Genomic DNA, 21,833 nt, shown 5'->3' on the forward strand with positions numbered 1-21,833 from the left:
ATCTCAAAAGCCATATTTTATTAAAGGTGATTAAATGGGCCCAAAGTTACCTTTTGCATTTAAAAATTCTTTTGTTATATTCATTCATTCAGAGAGGAATATTTGAGTCTACTATATGCCAGACACTGTTCTAAGCTCTAGGGATAGAGCCCTCACAAAGCTTACATATTTAGAGCCAAGGAATAAACAAATGAATGAAAGGATAATGTCAGAAAGTAAGTGCTATCAAGAAAAACAAAGCCAGGTAAAAAAAATGGAGAGATAGCAGCTACCAGTTTAGACAGAGTGGGCAGAGAAAGATTCTCTGAAGAGATGGGACTTGGGCAAAGACCTGAAAAAAGCGAGAGCAAATCATGCGAGACCTGAGGTTAAGAGTGTGGCAGACAGGAAACTCTCTTGCACGAAGAGAGGCAGATACCCTTGCACGAAGGCCTGGAGGCAGATACGCTTGGTGTCCCCAAGGAAAAGCGAGAAGGCCACGGGGCTAAAGCAGTGAGTGAGGGGAGAGTACTGTATGAGGTCAGAGAGTGGGGCAGGGGCCCCCGGCCATACGGTGCTTTATAAACTAAGGAAAACTTGAATTATTTTTTCCTTGTGTGTGATGGAAAGCCACTGCAGAGTTAAGAAGAGAAGATTGATGTGGTCTGACTTATGCTTTCTTAGGTGTAATACAGGCTGGATGCATGAGACTTGGGACTCATATTCTAATTCCATGATTTACTTTAAGCCAGATACTGAATGTCTTTAAAATCTGAGTTTCCATTTCTAGAAAAATGGGATTGAGCATGCCTACCTCAAAAAAATTTTTTAAATAAAGCATTTAGCACAGTGCCTGGCCATAGATATCACTGAATTCACATTAGTTCCCTTCACTTGTACTTCTTTTGCATCTTTTCACCCTTCACACACTAACCAACCCTGCCCACAAAGCCTACTAGGGTACCCTACATTCTCTCAGCAAGTGTGTGGATATACCAAAATATTAATAGTGCTTGTCTTTGAGTAGTTGGAATTTGGCATCTTTCTCTTCCTCTTGGTTTAACTGTATTTTCTAACTTTTCTACCATGATTATGCAATTTTAATGCAAAATATTTTTTAATTAATATGCAACTCTCCAACCAACATTTATGCAAAGCACTGTGGATTTCAACAAGTATAGAGATTTTAATAAATATTCATGTAAAAATTATAAATGTCTTAGATTTAAAGTAACCAAAAGCAATCAAAACTTCTCAGTAAGTCAAATTTGAGTTCTACATTAGTTTATTCAAATCAACTCCCAAATTACTAAATGACTCTGAAGAATGAAAACACAATATTTGCTTTCATCTACTAGCTGAACTGCATTTTAAACTGAATTCTCATTACAAGGGTCAAAGCTTCCTTGCTGGCCCTCAGACTGTCACAGGCCAAAAAAAAGTAATATTGACAGGCAGTAAGCTGTGCCCTTACATGTTAAACCAAGCCTAGGAGAAATACCTCAACAGACCCTTCAACCCTCCCCTGCAAAAAAGCCACTATAAATCTGCTAGAAAATAATTAATGCTGATTTACATAACATTTCACTTTTATTATTTTATTATTTATCTTCTATTTATTCAACTTTTACTATGTACCAGGCTCTGTGCTGAGCATCTCTCAAAACCCTCCAAAGTTTCCTAATGTATTTAGAGGGGAAAAAATCCTAACTCCTCATGGCTTATTAGGTCTTACATGATCTGGCTCCTGCTTAACTCTCTGTGACCTCATCCCCTACCAGTCTTCTCACTCTTCTTCCAGCCACACCAGGGTCTTTGCTATTCTTCAAGCACAAGAGCATGTGCCTACCCCAGGGCCTTTCCACTTGCTCCTCCCTGTGCCTGGAATGCTCTTCATTCAGTACTCTGCAGTTTGCCATTTCACTTCATTAAGGTACTGGCTCAAATGCTGTCATCTTCAGAAAAGCCTTTCCTCAATAATTTATCTAAAATAGTAATCACTATCACTCTCCATACCTTTGATCCAGTTTATTTTTTATTCAGAACATTTATCACCTGACAAGATGCTATGTTTACTGGAAATTTCCACTGTCGTAAATCAGTACTTTAATAGAATTCAACAAAAGTGTCACAGTAATGTCAAATTGTTTGATAAGTTTCTAAACGCTTATTCTGATTTTCTATCCTCATCTTGTCATGCCAGTTATACTGTCCTTTGCCTCATATTGTCATGCCATGTCATACTGTCCTTTCAGTAGCTTTCAGGCAAGACAAGATAAATTGTTACTAACAGCCCACTGATTCCTACCACTGGCTGAATATTTGAATCACCTGTTTAAAATTAATACCAATGCCCAACTAACCACTCCTCCCACCTGGGAAATTTATAAACCAGTAAGAGCAATTTTTAAAAACTCATGAATGAAAAAGGATATAGTATCTATTTTTTCTATACAGCTGTTGAACAGATTTTGAACATTTCAGGAGTTTGAACAAACATTCAGACGCATCCTCTCCAACCACTATATTGAAAGTGCTAGATAATCTCCAAAATATTATATAATGCCTTAATTCTAACTCACCCCAAGGGATAAGGACTGGGAACATATGTTTCCAATTGTCCAAAAGAAAGAGGGGAAAAATTTTTTAAAGGAACAGTGGAGTATACATAAAGGAAAGTAACATGTTAATTTTTCTTTAACTATAAACATCAGCAGCACAGACAAAGCAGAAGGTCTTGGTGCTGCATATCCTGGACTTTTCGATGATGAGGTTATTGAAATTACATCCATCCAGCCACTAGAATAACATTTTCTTTTTTCCTGCCTGAATGATGTGCTTTTTTGGAAAGATGTGAGTCACATTCATCATAGCTTAAGCCCAATAAGCATGGATAATGATCTGATAGGTGAAGAAAAGACTTAAAGTTACGTACAGTTCTTTTAAGCGAGTCTGAGAAAAAGCATTCTCTTCGATAGACATTATAGCATTGTTGTTCAAATCTCTGAAATAAAAAGAAATGAGACATTACCAGTCACCATCTCTACAATTAATGTATATAAACACTTCAAATGGTCATGAAAACCTCTGCTAACAGCAAAGATTATTTATATACTTTGCAAAATGGATGCAAAATACTTACAGATGCTCAAGGGATTCAAGACCAATGAATGCTTTCTTTGTAATTGACTTAATCTGATTTCCTTGTAAGATTCTGAAACACAAACAGACCTTTCTAATAAAGCTCCCATTAAACAAAATTTAATTCATTAAATCAACCATTCACCTATAAACAGTGAAAATAAGCTTAACATGCATTTCTAAGAAACTTGAAAGCCTTTATTATTAACCAATACAAAGCACAGAATGAAGACTCCTACTAAGATGCTGGAGCTCAATAAGGAACCTGTGAGCAACCATCCTGATCACTGACACACTAGTCGTTTCATAAAAGAAGTAGATTATCAGAAAACTCCCGGTTTCTCCCTTCTTAGCCAAAGACCATCAGGTTAAAGAAATTTGTACAAATGTGGAGCCTTGGGGCAGTTCTCATGGGAGAAGATCTAAAATCTTGAGAGAATCCTCTCTTGCTAGATATATTACCCACATATCTCACATGATTATAAACAGATTACTAGTTCAACTCTCGTTTCTCAGTGCATTTCTTTTACTTAAATAGAAATTCTAGTTTCGTAAGTAACTTCTCCTTTAATGTTGTTTCAATAGAAAGTACTCTACCACACACAAAAAATAACCCACCCACCCAAAACCCAAAAAACTTAATAAACAAAGCTTCTTTCTTTACTGAATGAGTCATAAGGTTCATACTTTCTAGCCATAGCAATAGACATGTTTAAACATTTACAACTGATTCTTAAAAATAGACCTTTGTATACATATATAAATATTATAAATACATACAATTTAGTGAGACTTTTAAGTCCAGCAAAGGCTTCACTAGAATCTTCTATGGCCCATGAAATTTCATTGTTTCTTAAGTTTCTAGAAAAATGTCAGAGGAAGACATGTTATGTTAGTCAGCATATCCATTACAGCACTGGGCATCATCCTAGCACAGCAGCGCTAATTCAGATCCTTATTTGAACATTCAAATAATATGTTATATGATAATTCAACTCTTCTTTTTAAAGAATATCTGTGATAAGCATATAAGAAATGATTCTAATAAGCTAAAAATAACTGGCTTTGATAAATAAATTAAGCAACCTGCGAAGAGTATTAATTTTCCTAGCTAATAGACTAATTGTGTTAGCATATTAAAAATTACTGTCAGGAGGGGCGGAAGATGGCGGCGTGAGTAGAGCAGCGGAAATCTCCTCCCAAAACAACATATATCTATGAAAATATAACAAAGACAACCCTTCCTAGAATAAAGACCAGAGGACACAGGACAATATCCAGACCACATCCACACCTGAGAGAACCCAGCGCTTCGCGAAGGGGGTAAGATACAAGCCCCGGCCCCGCGGGAGCCGAGCGCCCCTCCCCCAGGCTCCCGGCGGGAGAAGAGCAGGCAGAACGGGAGGGAGACGGAGCCCAGGGCTGCCGAACACCCAGCCCCAGCCATCCGGGCCAGAGTGTAGGGCCCTCGATACTGGGAAAACAGGGCAGCAAGAACAGTGAGCAGGCACTGGAGGCTGGGCGACAGAGGACATAAGAAAAGCGCGCGACCATTTTTTTTTTTTTTTGCTTTTTTGCTGCTTTGTTTTGGCGAGCGCATTTTGGAAGTCTTAAAGGGACAGGGACCCCAATATTAGGGAAACAGGGCAGAAAGACCGGTGAGCAGAGGCCTGAGGCTGGCACCGGAGAATAAAGAAAAACGAACGACCACCTTTTTTTTTTTTTAAATAAAAATTTTTTTTTTTTTAATTAAAAAAATTTTTTTTTCTTGTTTTTTTTTGTGGTCGTTGTTTTGTTTTGGCGGGTGCTTTTTGGAAGTCTTAAAGGGGCAGGACGGGCCACTTAATCCAGAGGTAGGGAATCCGGGACCTCTGGGCACCCTAACCCCTGGGCTGCAGGGAGCAGGGAGGCCCCTTACGGAGATAAATAGCCTCCCAGCAGCTCCTGCTCCAACGCGACTCCACCATTTTGGAGTAGCTGCCCGAGCCAGGCCACGCCCACAGCAACAGCGGAGATTAACTCCATAGCAGCCGGGCAGGAAGCAGAAACCCTGTCTGCGCGCAGCTGCGCAGCACAAGCCACTAGAGGCCGCTGTTCTCCCAGGAGAGGAGGGCCACAAACCAACAAGAAAGGAAGTCCTTCCAGCCGTCACTCGTCCCAGTTCTGCAGACTATTCCTATCACCATGAAAAGGCAAAGCTACAGGCAGACAAAGATCACAGAGACAACACCAGAGAAGGAGACAGACCTAACCAGTCTTCCTGACAAAGAATTCAAAATAAGAATCATAAACATGCTGACAGAGATGCAGAGAAATACGCAAGAAAAATGGGATGAAGTCCGGAAAGAGATCACAGATGCCAGAAAGGAGATTGCAGAAATGAAACAAACTCTGGAAGGGTTTATAAGCAGAATGGATAGAATGCAAGAGGCCATTGATGGAATTGAAATCAGAGAACAGGAACGCATGGAAGCTGACATAGAGAGAGACAAAAGGATCTCCAGGAATGAAACAATATTAAGAGAACTGTGTGACCAATCTAAAAGGAGCAATATCCGTATTATAGGGGTCCCAGAAGAAGAAGAGAGAGGCAAAGAGATGGAAAGTATCTTAGAAGAAATAATTGCTGAAAACTTCCCCACACTGGGGGAGGAAGTAATCAAACAGACCACGGAAATACACAGAACCCCCAACAGAAAGGATCCAAGAAGGGCAACACCAAGACACATAATAATTAAAATGGCAAAGATCAAGGACAAGGAAAGAGTGTTAAAGGCAGCTAGAGAGAAAAAGGTCACCTATAAAGGGAAACCCATCAGGCTAACGTCAGATTTCTCAACAGAAACCCTACAGGCCAGAAGAGAATGGCATGATATATTTAATACAATGAAACAGAAGGGCCTTGAACCAAGGATACTGTATCCAGCACGACTATCATTCAAATATGACGGTGGGATTAAACAATTCCCAGACAAACAAAAGCTGAGGGAATTTGCTTTCCACAAACCACCTCTACAGAACATCTTACAGGGACTGCTCTAGATGGGAGCACTCCTAGAAGGAGCACAGCACAAAACACCCAACATATGAAGAATCGAGGAGGAGGAACAAGAAGGGAGAGAAGAAAAGAATCTCCAGACAGTGTATATAACAGCTCAATAAGCGAGCTAAGTTAGGCAGTAAGATACTAAAGAGGCTAACCTTGAACCTTTGGTAACCACGAATTTAAAGCCTGCAATGGCAATAAGTACATATCTTTCAATAGTCACCCTAAATGTTAATGGGTTGAATGCACCAATCAAAAGACACAGAGTAACAGAATGGATAAAAAAGCAAGACCCATCTATATGCTGCTTACAAGAAACTCACCTCAAACCCAAAGACATGTACAGACTAAAAGTCAAGGGATGGAAAAACATATTTCAAGCAAACAACAGTGAGAAGAAAGCAGGGGTTGCAGTACTAATATCAGACAAAATAGACTTCAAAACAAAGAAAGTAACAAGAGATAAAGAAGGACACTACATAATGATAAAGGGCTCAGTCAAACAAGAGGATATAACCATTCTAAATATATATGCACCCAACACAGGAGCACCAGCATATGTGAAACAAATACTAACAGAACTAAAGGGGGATATAGACTGCAATGCATTCATTCTAGGAGACTTCAACACACCACTCACCCCAAAGGATAGATCCACTGGGCAGAAAATAAGTAAGGACACGGAAGCACTGAACAACACAGTAGAGCAGATGGACCTAATAGACATCTATAGAACTCTACATCCAAAAGCAGCGGGATATACATTCTTCTCAAGTGCACATGGAACATTCTCCAGAATAGACCACATACTAGGCCACAAAAAGAGCCTCAGAAAATTCCAAAAGATTGAAATCCTACCAACCAACTTTTCAGACCACAAAGGCATAAAACTAGAAATAAACTGTACAAAGAAAGCAAAGAGGCTCACGAACACATGGAGGATTAACAACATGCTCCTAAATAATCAATGGATCAATGACCAAATCAAAATGGAGATCCAGCAATATATGGAAACAAATGACAACAACAACACTAAGCCCCAACTTCTGTGGGACACAGCAAAAGCAGTCTTAAGAGGAAAGTATATAGCAATCCAAGCATATTTAAAAAAGGAAGAGCAATCCCAAATGAATGGTCTAATGTCACAATTATCGAAATTGGAAAAAGAAGAACAGATGAGGCCTAAGGTCAGCAGAAGGAGGGACATAATAAAGATCAGAGAAGAAATAAATAAAATTGAGAAGAATAAAACAATAGCAAAAATCAATGAAACCAAGAGCTGGTTCTTCGAGAAAATAAACAAAATAGATAAGCCTCTAGCCAGACTTATTAAGAAGAAAAGAGAGTCAACACAAATCAACAGTATCAGAAACGAGAAAGGAAAAATCACGACGGACCCCACGGAAATGCAAAGAATTATTGGAGAATACTATGAAAACCTATATGCTAACAAGCTGGGAAACCTAGGAGAAATGGACAACTTCCTAGAAAAATATAACCTTCCAAGATTGACCCAGGAAGAAACAGAAAATCTAAACAGACCAATTACCAGCAATGAAATTGAAGAGGTAATCAAAAAACTACCAAAGAACAAAACCCCCGGGCCAGATGGATTTACCTCGGAATTTTATCAGACATACAGGGAAGACATAATACCCATTCTCCTTAAAGTCTTCCAAAAAATAGAGGAGGAGGGGATACTCCCAAACTCATTCTATGAAGCTAACATCACCCTAATACCAAAACCAGGCAAAGACCCCACCAAAAAAGAAAACTACAGACCAATATCCCTGATGAACGTAGATGCAAAAATACTCAACAAAATATTAGCAAACCGAATTCAAAAATACATCAAAAGGATCATACACCATGACCAAGTGGGATTCATTCCAGGGATGCAAGGATGGTACAACATTCGAAAGTCCATCAACATCATCCACCACATCAACAAAAAGAAAGACAAAAACCACATGATCATCTCAATAGATGCTGAAAAAGCATTTGACAAAGTTCAACATCCATTCATGTTAAAAACTCTCAGCAAAATGGGAATAGAGGGCAAGTACCTCAACATAATAAAGGCCATCTATGATAAACCCACAGCCAACATTATATTGAACAGCGAGAAGCTGAAAGCATTTCCTCTGAGATCGGGAACTAGACAGGGATGCCCACTCTCTCCACTGTTATTTAACATAGTACTGGAGGTCCTAGCCACGGCAATCAGACAAAATAAAGAAATACAAGGAATCCAGATTGGTAAAGAAGAAGTTAAACTGTCACTATTTGCAGATGACATGATACTGTACATAAAAAACCCTAAAGACTCCACCCCAAAACTACTAGAACTGATATCGGAATACAGCAAAGTTGCAGGATACAAAATCAACACACAGAAATCTGTGGCTTTCCTATATACTAACAATGAACCAACAGAGAGAGAAATCAGGAAAACAACTCCATTCACAATTGCATCAAAAAAAATAAAATACCTAGGAATAAACCTAACCAAAGAAGTGAAAGACTTATACTCTGAAAACTACAAGTCACTCTTAAGAGAAATTAAAGGGGACACTAATAGATGGAAACTCATCCCATGCTCGTGGCTAGGAAGAATTAATATCGTCAAAATGGCCATCCTGCCCAAAGCAATATACAGATTTGATGCAATCCCTATGAAACTACCAGCAACATTCTTCAATGAACTGGAACAAATAATTCAAAAATTCATATGGAAACACCAAAGACCCCGAATAGCCAAAGCAATCCTGAGAAAGAAGAATAAAGTAGGGGGGATCTCACTCCCCAACTTCAAGCTCTACTATAAAGCCATAGTAATCAAGACAATTTGGTACTGGCACAAGAGCAGAGCCACAGACCAATGGAACAGACTAGAGAATCCAGACATTAACCCAGACATATATGGTCAATTAATATTTGATAAAGGAGCCATGGACATACAATGGCGAAATGACAGTCTCTTCAACAGGTGGTGCTGGCAAAACTGGACAGCTACATGTAGGAGAATGAAACTGGACCATTGTCTGACCCCATATACAAAAGTAAACTCAAAGTGGATCAAAGACCTGAACGTAAGCCATGAAACCATTAAACTCCTGGAAGAAAACATAGGCGAAAACCTCTTAGACATAAACATGAGTGACCTCTTCTTGAACATATCTCCCCGGGCAAGGAAAACAACAGCAAAAATGAGTAAGTGGGACTATATTAAGCTGAAAAGCTTCTGTACAGCAAAAGACACCATCAATAGAACAAGAAGGATCCCTACAGTATGGGAGAATATATTTGAAAATGACACATCCGATAAAGGCTTGACGTCCAGAATATATAAGGAGCTCTCACGCCTCAACAAACAAAAAACAAATAACCCAATTAAAAAATGGGCAGAGGAACTGAACAGACAGTTCTCCAAAAAAGAAATACAGATGGCCAACAGACACATGAAAAGATGCTCCACATCGCTAATTATCAGAGAAATGCAAATTAAAACTACAATGAGGTATCACCTCACACCAGTAAGGATGGCTGCCATCCAAAAGACAAACAACAACAAATGTTGGCGAGGCTGTGGAGAAAGGGGAACCCTCCTACACTGCTGGTGGGAATGTAAGTTAGTTCAACCATTGTGGAAAGCAGTATGGAGGTACATCAAAATGCTCAAAACAGACTTACCATTTGACCCAGGAATTGCACTCCTAGGAATTTACCCTAAGAATGCAGCAATCAAGTTTGAGAAAGACAGATGCACCCCTATGTTTATTGCAGCACTATTTACAATAGCCAAGAATTGGAAGCAACCTAAATGTCCATCAATAGATGAATGGATAAAGAAGATGTGGTACATATACACAATGGAATACTACTCAGCTATAAGAAAAGGGCAAATCCAATCATTTGCAGCAACATGGATGGAGCTGGAGGGTATTATGCTCAGTGAAACAAGCCAAGCGGAGAAAGAGAAATACCAAATGATTTCACTTATCTGTGGAATATAAGAACAAAGGAAAAACTGAAGGAACAAAACAGCAGCAGAATCACAGAACTCAAGAATGGACTAACAGGTACCAAAGGGAAAGGGACTGGGGAGGATGGGTGGGTAGGGAGGGATAAGGGGGGGAGAAGTAGGGGGGTATTAAGATTAACATGCATGGGGGGGTAGGAGAAAAGGGAGGGCTGTACAACACAGAGAAGGCAAGTAGTGATTCTACAACATTTTGCTATGCTGATGGACAGTGACTGTAAAGGGGTTTATAGGGGAGACCTGGTATAGGGGAGAGCCTAGTAAACATAATATTCGTCATGTAAGTGTAGATTAGTGATAGCAAAAAAAAAAAAAAAAAAAAAAAAAAGGGCAGTTCCTGTGTGGTAACCTCCAACGAGTTCTACACAAGGGTATAAAGGGCATATAAAAGTGTAGGCAAAGGGTCTGTTTGTGTTTATACAGAGGATCAAAGCCTAATTGGGCTACCCCGAAAATGAACTAAGATACGATATGAAAAAGAACTTCCAACATCTGCACCCTCTGGAAGACTCATGCCAGAAGATGATCATCAAAAAACCCCAACAAAGATCCACGCACTGCTACAGCTGTAGATGCACTCATCCCACCAGTTCCTGGACCTGCCATGGGAATGAGGAAGGAGATATCTAAGCTGGCCTGTGCATACAGTAAAACAACAAAATTGGACTGGATCTATACTGTTGGAACTCAACCAAGAATTTGGAGAAGTGCAAATTGTAGCGCTCCAAAGTCTTACAACTACAAACTATTTATTGTTAAAAGAACATATGGCACGTGAACAGTCCCCAGGAATGGGTTGTTTTAATTTGTCTGATTTCTCTCAGACTGTTCAAGTTCAGTTGGACAATATCCACCATATCATAGATAAGTTTTCACAAATGCCTAAGGTGCCTAACTGGTTTTCTTGGTTTCACTGCAGATGGCTGGTAATTACAGATATGCTTTGGTTATGTAACTATACTCCTATTATGTTAATGTGTGTGTGCAATTTAAGTAGTAGCTTAAAACCTATACATGCTGAAGTTACTCTACAAGAAGATATATCAAAGAAATAATCAATCTTCCCATGTTTTCTTCCACCTGCTACTTCTATAGCTTTTCTTCTTCCTTCCTAATTACAACCCTTAAATAGAATTCGTGCCTCATATCAAATTTACCGAGTATCATAATTCTTCCAAGTGGTAAAGATACCTCAAGACAAATGCTGGGCATAGAAGCCACAGGGCATAAATATGCAAAGAAGTAAAAAGCTAACTTTTTCAAACAATAAGGCTTCTCTCTCACTTACCAACTTCACATTTCCCTGTATGGCCCCGGAAGATGACTGGTTAGCCAGAGACGGGTAAGATTCCTCAAGGGAGGAACAACCTAAGACAGGCACAGTCGCAGGGGGGCCATCAGGTGAGAAATTGGGGATCAACAGAGGTGAGGCTTAGAACCTCACCCCCCCGTTCTGAGAGAAATCTTCTGCATACGTGGATGTTTTATTGCCCTGGTCTAGCTTGGATTAACACATAGTCTACAGGCACACACCTGATCATCTACATGTGCTCTCTTACAACACTAAACTATGTTTTCTACCTTTATCTTGTATCTACCTACCACTTCAGCATTTTATTAAAAATAATAATAATAAAGAGAGATATGTGGTATCCACATATAAATCAAGTATAAAAACCAAATGAGTATTCATATTTGAACTGACTGTTTATAGTTCATAATGCATGAGCAAAACCGAAAGTTTCTGTGATGACTGCCCTTGTACTGTTCACTATGTAACTTATTCATTATGTAAGAATTTGTTCTACATGTAAAAACTTGTTTGTTATGCCTCAGAAGATTGGAGACTGACAAAAATTAGGCTTGGGGTGGAATAATGATTGTGCATTGAGCATTGACTCCCCTATACAGAATTTTATTGTCGTTAACAACCATTTGATCAATAAATATGAGAGATGCCCTCACAAAAAAAAAAGGACGGACTTCCAATGGTAAAATAAATTAGTAACCGGGATGTAATGTATAGCATAAGGAATATAGTCAAGATATTGTAACAGCCTGGTAGGGTGATAGCTGGAACCTAGAATTATGTATATAAATGTTCTACCACTGTGTTGTACACTTGAAACTCATGTAATGTAATACTGTGTGTCAACTACCCTTCAATAAAAAATAATTATTAAAAAAAAAAAAAAAAAAAAATTACTGTCATGCTCCTGCAAAAAGCAGGAGGATTTCAAGATGCAGGGGGTGTGGCTTACAAATCTCACTTCAGGCTAATGGGGTTTCTGGGTGACCCAAGCCTCCCCCTGGGCCCTTAAACCTAAAATGGCTGACAGAGTAATGTCAATACAGAACTTCACAGTTCATCAGCAATTAAACACATCCGCTGGGAAGCAAGAATGGTATAGCCATGTGCTAGAGTGATGACTCTGTTTTCTTTAAAAGGGTAAGTATGGATCTTTTAAAATCCACTGTTCCATTCTCAGAGGAAATGCAATCGCAGCACACTATGTCCTGATGAAAGAAACACCAGTTAAAGATATTTATTCACTTTTGCTTCCTTAAGTAGTCTCATAATAAAGTACAAAGCTTTTTCCTTTATAAGAAAAAAGGAGACAGATCATTCTTTCCATTCAGCTACATCTTTACTTGATGTGAATGCTAACAAAGCTCATTTTATCCTACTAAGAAATAAACACTGAGACTGACGGCTCAACTGTTCCGGCTACCCCCAACCCTCTGCAGTACAGCATGAATAGAGCTCACTAACCAACGTGAGTAAGAAGTGCATCTACTCAGGCAAGACTGTTGGACTAAAGACACAATTTCTCAGATATGATCCTAATCCTACCTTACCTGTCTCTGTGGCATTAGACAATCATTTACCCCTACAATTACTTTCCTAAACTTTAATGTGAGCATACCTTGTTTTATTGCACTTCACAGGTACTATTTTTTCTTTTTTACAAATTGAGGCTTTGTGATAACCCTGCAACAAGCAAGTCTATCGGCATCATTTTTCCAACAGCATTTGCTTATATTGTGTCTCTGTATTACATTTTGGTAATTCTCTCAATATTTCAACCTTGTCTTTATTATAATATTTGTTATGGTGATCTGTGATCAGTGATCTTTAGTATTACTACTGGAATTGTTCTGGGGCACCATGAACCACAACCATGTAAGACAATGAACTTGATAAATGTTGCGTGCATTCTGACTACTCACACACCGGTTCTACCCGTCTCTCTCCTTCTCCTCAGGCTTTCCTATTCTCTGATACACAACAATATTGAAATCAGGCCAATTAATAACCCTACAATGGCCATTAAGTGGTTAGGTGAAAGAAGAGTCCACCTGTCCCACTTTATATCAAAAGTTAGAAATGATTAAGCTTAGTGAGAAAGGCATGTTGAAAGCTGAGAGACCACAGAAGTTAGGCCTCTTGCACCAAACAGTTAGCAAAGCTGTGAATGCAAATAAGTTTTTCAAGGAAATTGAAAGTGTTACTCCAAGTGAACACAAGAATAATAAGCAGCATAACAGCCTTATTGCGGATATGGAGAAAGTTTGAGTGGTCTGGATAGATCAAACCAACCACAACATTCCCTTAAGCCAAAGCCCAATCCAGAGCAAGGCCCTAACTCTCTTCAATTCTGTGAAGGCTGAGAGAAGTGAGGAAGCTGTAGAAGAAAAGTTTGGAGCCAGCAGAGGTTGGTTCATGGGGTTTTAGAAGCCATCCCCATAACATCAAAGTGCAAGTAAAGCAGCAAGTGCTGATGTAGGAGCTGCAGCAAGTTATCCAGAAGATCTAGTTGAGATTAATGAAGGTAGCTGTGCTACACAACAGATTTTCAGGGTAGACAAAACAGCCTTGTATTGGAAGAAGATGCCATCTAGGGCTTTCACAGTTAAGAGAGAAGTCAATGTCTGGCTTCAAAGGACAGGCAGACTCTTTGATTAGAGGCTAATATAGTGACTTTAAGTTGAAGCCAATGCTTATTTGCCATTCCAAAAATCCTAGGGCCCATAAGAGTTATGCTGAATATTTGAAGCCCACTGTTTAGACCTACTACTTAGAGAAAAGGATTCCTTTCAAAATTTTACTGCTCACTGACAATGCACCCAAGAGCTCTGATGGACATAAACAAAGAGATTATTTTGTTTTCATGCCTGCTAACACAAAATCCACTCTGCAGGCCACGGATCAAGGAGTCATTTTAACTTTGAAGTCTTATTATATGAAGAAATTGATTTTGTAAGGCTATGGCTAAAGACAATGATTCCTCTGATGGATCTGGGCAAAGTAAAGTGAAAACCTTCTGAAAAGGATTTACCATTCTAGATACCATTCAGAACATTCATGATTTATGGGAGGTCAAAATATCAACATGAACAGGAATCTGGAAGAAGTTGATTCCAACCCTCAAGGCTTCAGTGGAGGAAGAAACTGAAAATGCAAATGTGGTGGAAATAGCAAAAGAACTAGAATTGGAAGTGGAGCCTGAAAATATGGCTGAAGTTGTGCAATCTCATGATTAAATGTGAAAGGACGAGGAGTTGCTTCTTATGGATGAGAAAATAAAGTGGGTTTCTTGAGATGGAATCTACTCCTAGTGAAGATGCTGTGAAGATATGACAACAAAGGATTTAGAATACTACCTAAACATAGTTGATAAAGCAATGGCAAGTTTTGAGAGGATTGACTCCAATTTTGAAAGGTTCTACTATGGGTAAAATGCTATCAAACAGCATCACATGCTACAGAGAAATTGGTGTGATAGGAGAAGTCAACTGCTGCAGCAAACTTCACTGTTGTCTTATTTTAAGAAATGGCCACAGGCACCCCAACCTTCAGCAAGCACCAACTGATCAGTAAGCAGCCATCAACAGAGGCAAGAGCCCTCCACCAGCCAAAACATTATGACTCACTGAAAGCTCAGATAATGATTAGAATTTTTAGCAATTGAGTGTTTTTTAATTCACCCATGTACAGTGTTTCTTGAGACATAATGTTATTGCACATTGAACAGACTATAGTATAATGTAAACAGAACTTTTATATGCCCTAGGAAACCAAAAAATCCATTTAGCTTGCTTTATTGCAATATTCATTTTATTGTGGTGGTCTCAAACCAAACCCATAATATTACAAGGTATGCCTGTACTCAAATTAATAATCAGTGGTATCCTCAAAGAATCTGTTCACCATCCCCTGACTGGCCAAAAGGCTGCAGCTGCAAATGATCTAAGTTTCTGAGTTTTCACTGATCTAGTTTCACTAGAAATAATGTAGAAAAGGTATGGGGGGAATCACTTTTAATTGAAGGAAGACTACCTCATTAAGTTAAAAAAAACACACACACACACACACTCATGCATTTATACACACCTTCACAAAATTATCACACTTTCTCATTGATGGCTAGGTCCAAAAGTTGGGAGCCTGCATATTTTGAGACCATTTATCAACTCTGAACCTGATGAGCAAAAAATCCCCTATTCAGAAACCTTAAGAATCTACAAATTCTAATTACTCTTTTTCTCTTATTCTGCTCTATGCTTGAGATTACTATATTTCATTAAAATACCTCTTCATTGAATTATATTCCATGATCAGGGTAAAACATTCAACTTCCAGAACCATAGAATTTTAGAGGTGAAATTGGCTTTAGGAGCCATGTAATCCTATGTCCATCCTTCATTGGACAAAAAGTCCACCAAAATGACACCCAGGAAAGGCTAAGTGATTTGTTCATCTGGCAGTATGGTAAAAAGTACATGACATTTAGTATCAAACAAACTTGGGTTTGAATCTTGGCCCCAACATTTACAAGGTATGTGACCTCAAACAAATCATTTTAATCTCCTGAATATCAGACTCCTGATGTGAAAAAGAGCAGTAATATCCTGATTCTGAAAGCACCTAACACAGCTCAGTAATTTTTTCTGTCCGAAGATATGCTGCAAATTAGTATCAGTGAACAGGTTTCTGGCCAGAGCCGCTCCGTCTTGCCAATGGGTTTCAGTCCTGGGCAAGTTCACTACGGATTCAATGAGACCAAAGAAATGACAGTGGAATATTCTTGGGATGAAAGGGTTATACCCAACTTTATTCCCATGGTGGCAGGTTAATCACTAGGATCCCATCCACTGAGAGCAAGTTTGCATGCAGCAAGCAGTTCTCTGCCTCTGGGCCTCTCTACCCCTGCAGCCGTCTCAGTCTCTGTCCTCGGTGCTGCCGCCACTCCAGTCTTGTCTCTGCTCTCTTGTAGCCCTGCAGCCCTGCCACTCTGTCGCCCAGAGCACTGGGCAGGGCTCTTTATAGTTAATAACAATGTATTGTCCACACGTGTGTAGTAAGCTAGCCAACCAGGGTCAGAGGAGAATCCTGGCCACAGGAACCTTCACTTTATCCACACGCTCCCACTACACATCCTGCGTCCTTTTGAATAAGACATAGTAATTCTGGTACACTACTGGTAGTTCAAGGTCAGAGGAACAGGAAAATGTGCTTTCTGGACACTAGCAACTGTGCTTTATTCCACAGTAACTGACACAGTAAGAGATGCTTTGTTGTTTAGCTAATTAACTCAATTAAAGTACAAACTGAACTTCAGAGGTAATTATGCTTTTTGTATGGACACAGAGACAAGACTGTCTTACCCTGACAGAACTGCAAGATATTAACATACATAAATTTGCACATTGATTATTTTAACTGTTTTAAAAAAAATTAGCAAAAAAAGGACAGATGTACTTACAGTGTCTGAAGATTAGAAAGAAACCTGAACACACCATCAGCAATATGAGTGACTCTGTTGTCCCCTAAATTCAATCTCTCCAGTAAGCTCAGACCCACAAAGGCAGATTCATCCAAGCGGGTCAACTGGTTATAGGACAAATCACTGAAAACAGGACGCATGGAAGGTAAGGAATTCATTGCATTTTAGTTCAACTCTCACATTCTTATTCCATTTACATGATAAATTTAAAGCTCTCAACAAACTTCTAATAAAATTGGATGTTATATCTCATTACTGGCCGAGGGAATGATTTACTCCAACTTGCTCTAGTCTCACAGCCCCCACTGAAATGCCATCCCGCACTTACAGTTCAGAGAGTCTTTGGCAGAACTCCCATGCATCAGGGCTGATTCTTTCAACAGCATTCTGGCTCATATACAGCTGCTGTAACATTCGCAAACCATACAACCACCCCTTGTTGACTTCTGTAAGGTTGTTATGCTCTAGTTCTCTGCAGAATTAAAGAAAGAAAGGAGAAAATATGTTTGCTATGAGAAGATTCTAAAAATCTTCAGTAAGCCTTACTCAGAGAAGCACATACCTTTGCTCCACCCAAGTGAACCAACAATTCTACTCAACAAATATTTATCTTAGTTAAGATTTAGTGCTAGAAGGTAGTAAGACTAAATAAAATAACAAATCTTTAAAATCAACACACTGAGAGGTATAGTATACTTTTCTAGATAAATTCTGATAATTTTTATCAGCCAAAAAATTAAGAGAATATAAATGTTTAAGATGAAATGTTTTTAAGAATGATGACAAAAATACCAGTTAGATAAACAGTTTACAGAGTTTTGTATACACTTATTTCACATCAGAGAAGGCAGCGAGAACTAATGTCCTTGGTATATTAAAGCAACAATCCTAGCCATTTGGCTCTGAAAAGTCCCAGTCAGACTCCTTCTAATAAACTCCAATTCCAGTTCATAGTACTTACAATTCTTCCATGTTATCCAAGCCAAAAAAAGCTCCATCCTTAAGTGTGCTGATTCCATTCCGCTGCATCTTCAAAGATCTTAAGGAGTCAAGCCCTTGGAAGGTTAGACCTTCTACAACTTTAATCCTGTTTCTTTTAAGTTCCCTTTAACAAAAAGTTTTAAGTCAGAAAACTGGTTTGCTGATTTGCTCTAATAATAATTAAAAGAAAAAAGATACTAAGAAAAACGATCTTCTAATCCATCTACTTAATTACTCACAAGAATTGGAGGTGAGGTAGCTTGAAGATCTTGGGTGGAATCATGCTAATTTTGTTCCGGTTTAACTTTACCACTAGTAAGGAACTCGATAAATTATCAAAGCAACCAGCCTCCAAGGTGGCTATTCTATTATTACTTAAATTCCTAAAGTGAACAAGACAATAACAAAAATTTAGTGAAACAAAAATTCTACCACCGGAAAGCTGCCGAAATCTATGACTGAGCCCCCGTTCTATTCTTAGCAACTGTATATAACTACAAATCATTTAAGTGCTTTGTTTTTTCAACTACAAATTACAAATAATACCTACTTCATTTGGGTTGAAACAGTATGTGTGAATATGCTTTGTAAAGTGTAAAACACTAGCACATATACTAATTACTATCATTATTATAAAGGGTATGCCATTTAAATGTTCCTATTTACCTTTTGCAAACTGCTAGTAAAATACAATCCAGAATTAAATCTCAAAAATTACTCTGGATATTTAACAATGTGTTCTGACAACAGTGCACTCTTTAAGAGGAGGAAAAAAAACAAGCAAAAAAATCCTAAAAACCTAAAACCTGACCCCAAGTTTGTTTCACATAAGCATGATCAAAATCACATAACAGACATTTCTGGAAAGATAAGTATCAATGAATAAAAAACACATACTTTAAATCTAGTTTAAACTCTATTTTACTTACAGGTATTTAAGCTGCATTCGAGGAAATGAAGATGTCTTGACTTCTGATATTATATTTGAGCTGAGGTCTAAACTCTCGAGAGCAGGGTAAAACTGAAAAGCCTCTGCATTTATTTCTGGGATTACATTATGGACTCTACAAAACAAAGATTATATTGAAGCTGTTTGTCCATGATCCACTCCAGGGCACAAGGATGGTATACAACTAGGATCAACAATAAGGGTACCCACAGCAAAAACAAAAAAACTGTGTATTATTCATAATTTAAGTAAAATACCTGAAATCTTATTTACTTACAATGAGAGTAGAGTAATATTAGAGGTTGGATCTCCAAAATAAGGGATTTCTGTTAGCTCATTATAATTCATTTTCCTGGGCAAGGAGAAAAATAGATTTAAAAGTTTAGTGAGGGAAATGTCACCACTTGAATTCTCGTTTCTGGCTAATACACATTCTTTAGGATAGGTGCCAAATTTGAAAAAAGCCTGTGACTCAGAATGAGTTAGATAAAATGTATTATACTGAGAAATTAAGAGATTTTAATAAGAAAAGTTTTTCATGGCATAGATCTATGATTGATACCAGTATTAGAAAGGCTGGGAAATATTTTGCACATTAAATATTTTTAATCGCAGCAAGGTTGTTTAACAGTTAAGTTTATTGGCTAATTTGAGTCCTTAAACAAAGAAGGAATAATAAATGAACCTACCTATATCTTCATATATGTATTTATAAATTATAAAGTAAATTCTAAAAATACACATGCATACATACACATACATATATATACACATACATATTTTTTAAGTTATTCAAAGTTAGGGCAAGTTTGCTTGAGATCACAGATGAAATTAATTTGGCCATCCAGAGATGGAAACTATGATTCATTTTACAAATGACATGATATCCAATCCTAGCAGGTCTTTAAACAGATTGTCCCCAATGTTTTAAAAGCAATTTAATACAATCACATTTCATTTAACCTGGGTTTTCAAACAATCTAGAATGCAGAAAAGAAACCAGAAGCAAAAGGCCTCCAAGAAACCAACCAAAGTTAGTCTATGTAATAAAGTTCATATACTTCCCATTGATCAGGCCTTTCCTCAATGCCTAATCTTTCAGTTAATAAACTGGTCGATTGTTTTTTTAGTCCTCAACAGATCAGAAGCAATTGGTTTGGGGTACGTAAAGAGAGAATGCAGAGACAATGACAGCACACAAACAAGTAATCCCTGTCAGCAAGATATCAAAAAGAAAAATAGAGTATTCTGGGGGTGTTTAGCATAGAGGCAATACCAACAGTTGTACCTCTGGAAATGTCACAATGCAATAACTGATATTAATATTTTAGAAAATTCCCTCCAAAAAATAATATACCTCAGTATTAAAGAAATACTTCAATGATGTAGAAAAACTGAATTATATTAACCACATTAGAGATGACACTAAAAATACTGTATTTCATATAAATCTACTTAAGAGACATGATGCTTCCATCTTAGACAAGTAAAGACAAAAACTGTTTACACAACAGAGAGTTTCACTGGCTGAAACTTTGGCCAAAACAGAGCATGTTTAACTCTGAAGAGAGGGGAAAAAATCTTACTTTTGGCCCTAAATTAGTAGAATAATATTTCTATAGTTTGCAACTTGAAATCACAAACACCTAATGGCACAATCTCCAGAGAGTTTGTGACAGTAACAAAGCCAAATGCAACAATTTAGATTTTTAAGTATCTTTTTAATTTTTTTCATCCAGTTTTTTGACAGCATTTCTGGATTAAAGATCCTCAAATTCATAACTCACCAAATCACCTCAAGGAATTTAATGTAAATTTAAATAAATAAAAATAACTTACACTTCTTGTAATGTTTGAGACTCCAAGCTGGTGTTCCAGTTAGACAACCGATTATGACTCAAGTCTCTAATGGAGAACAAATGATCATTTTTAGTGTTGGAAAGCAGACTTAGAGAAGAGAAAAACAAAACTAAGAATCATATGCCTGATCAAATGTTATTTACTCAAAATGAAGTAATACTTATAAAGAACAAATAACTATCTAGATTTCAAAACAGCTATTTTACTTTTTCATTTTTATGGTTATTTTTATTATTATCTAGGGAATACATTCATGTGGTTCAATAAACAAAAAGTGTAAAAGGATATAAAGCCTATAAAGCCTCCCACCCTTATCTCCAGCCATCCACCCCAGCCTTTTAAAAAGTGTAAAAGGATACAGTAAAAAGTCTCCCACCCTTTGTATCCAGCCATTCAACAGCAAAAAATGAAAATAAACCACTTCTTGTACAGCCTGCCAGATATTTTGTACACATATCAGCAAAGTTTTATACAAATGATAGAATAATTTACAGAACTTTGCCCCTTGCTTTTCCCACTTAACATCTTATAGAGGGGCAGAGCCAACATGGTGGTGTGAGTAGAGCAGCGGAAATCTCCTCCCAAAACCACTTATATTTTTGAAAATACAACAAATACAACTCTTCCTAAAAGAGAGACCAGAAGACACAGGACAACAGCCAGACTACATCCACACCTGCGAGAACCCAGCGCCTAGCGAAGAGGGTAAGATACAAGCCGCAGACTGGTGGGACCCAAGCACCCCTCACCCCAGCTCCCAGCAGGAGGAGAGGAGTCGGAGTGGGGAGGGAGAGGGAGCCCAGGACTGCTAAACACCCAGCCTTAGCCATCCGCACCGGAGCGCAGACACAATGCGTGCATGGGGTGCTAGAAACTAGGGAAACAGGACAGTAAGACCTGTGAGCAGGTCCTCACAGCCGGCGCCCCATGGACAAAGAAAGGCTAGTGCTTTTTGAAAGTCTTAAAGGGACAGGGACCCCACAGCCGGAAGGAAGCGTCCCAGGAAATTTAGCCCAGCGGCAGGGAAACCTGAGGAACTCTGGGTAC

At 38.3% G+C, this 21,833-nt stretch overlaps 1 protein-coding gene across 5 annotated transcripts in view; it reads right to left on the bottom strand.

The window, feature by feature from the left end:
* The window catches only part of LRIG2 (leucine rich repeats and immunoglobulin like domains 2), a 77,776-nt gene that overhangs the window by 15,808 nt on the left and 40,135 nt on the right, over positions 1–21,833 (bottom strand). For all 5 annotated transcript variants that reach the window (XM_036923415.2, XM_057500526.1, XM_036923417.2 and 2 more), the window contains 10 exons: positions 20,766–20,831; positions 19,204–19,278; positions 18,907–19,041; positions 18,217–18,360; positions 17,958–18,101; positions 17,325–17,468; positions 16,976–17,119; positions 3,901–3,981; positions 3,122–3,193; positions 2,915–2,983 (listed from right to left, as the gene is read on the bottom strand). In XM_036923415.2, coding sequence (XP_036779310.2) covers positions 2,915–2,983; positions 3,122–3,193; positions 3,901–3,981; positions 16,976–17,119; positions 17,325–17,468; positions 17,958–18,101; positions 18,217–18,360; positions 18,907–19,041; positions 19,204–19,278; positions 20,766–20,831 — 1,074 coding nt within the window. The remainder of the gene's footprint in view (positions 1–2,914; positions 2,984–3,121; positions 3,194–3,900; positions 3,982–16,975; positions 17,120–17,324; positions 17,469–17,957; positions 18,102–18,216; positions 18,361–18,906; positions 19,042–19,203; positions 19,279–20,765; positions 20,832–21,833) is intronic.

The sequence above is a fragment of the Manis pentadactyla genome, chromosome 4 (genome assembly GCF_030020395.1).
Source record: "Manis pentadactyla isolate mManPen7 chromosome 4, mManPen7.hap1, whole genome shotgun sequence".
NCBI classification, from domain to species: domain Eukaryota; kingdom Metazoa; phylum Chordata; class Mammalia; order Pholidota; family Manidae; genus Manis; species Manis pentadactyla.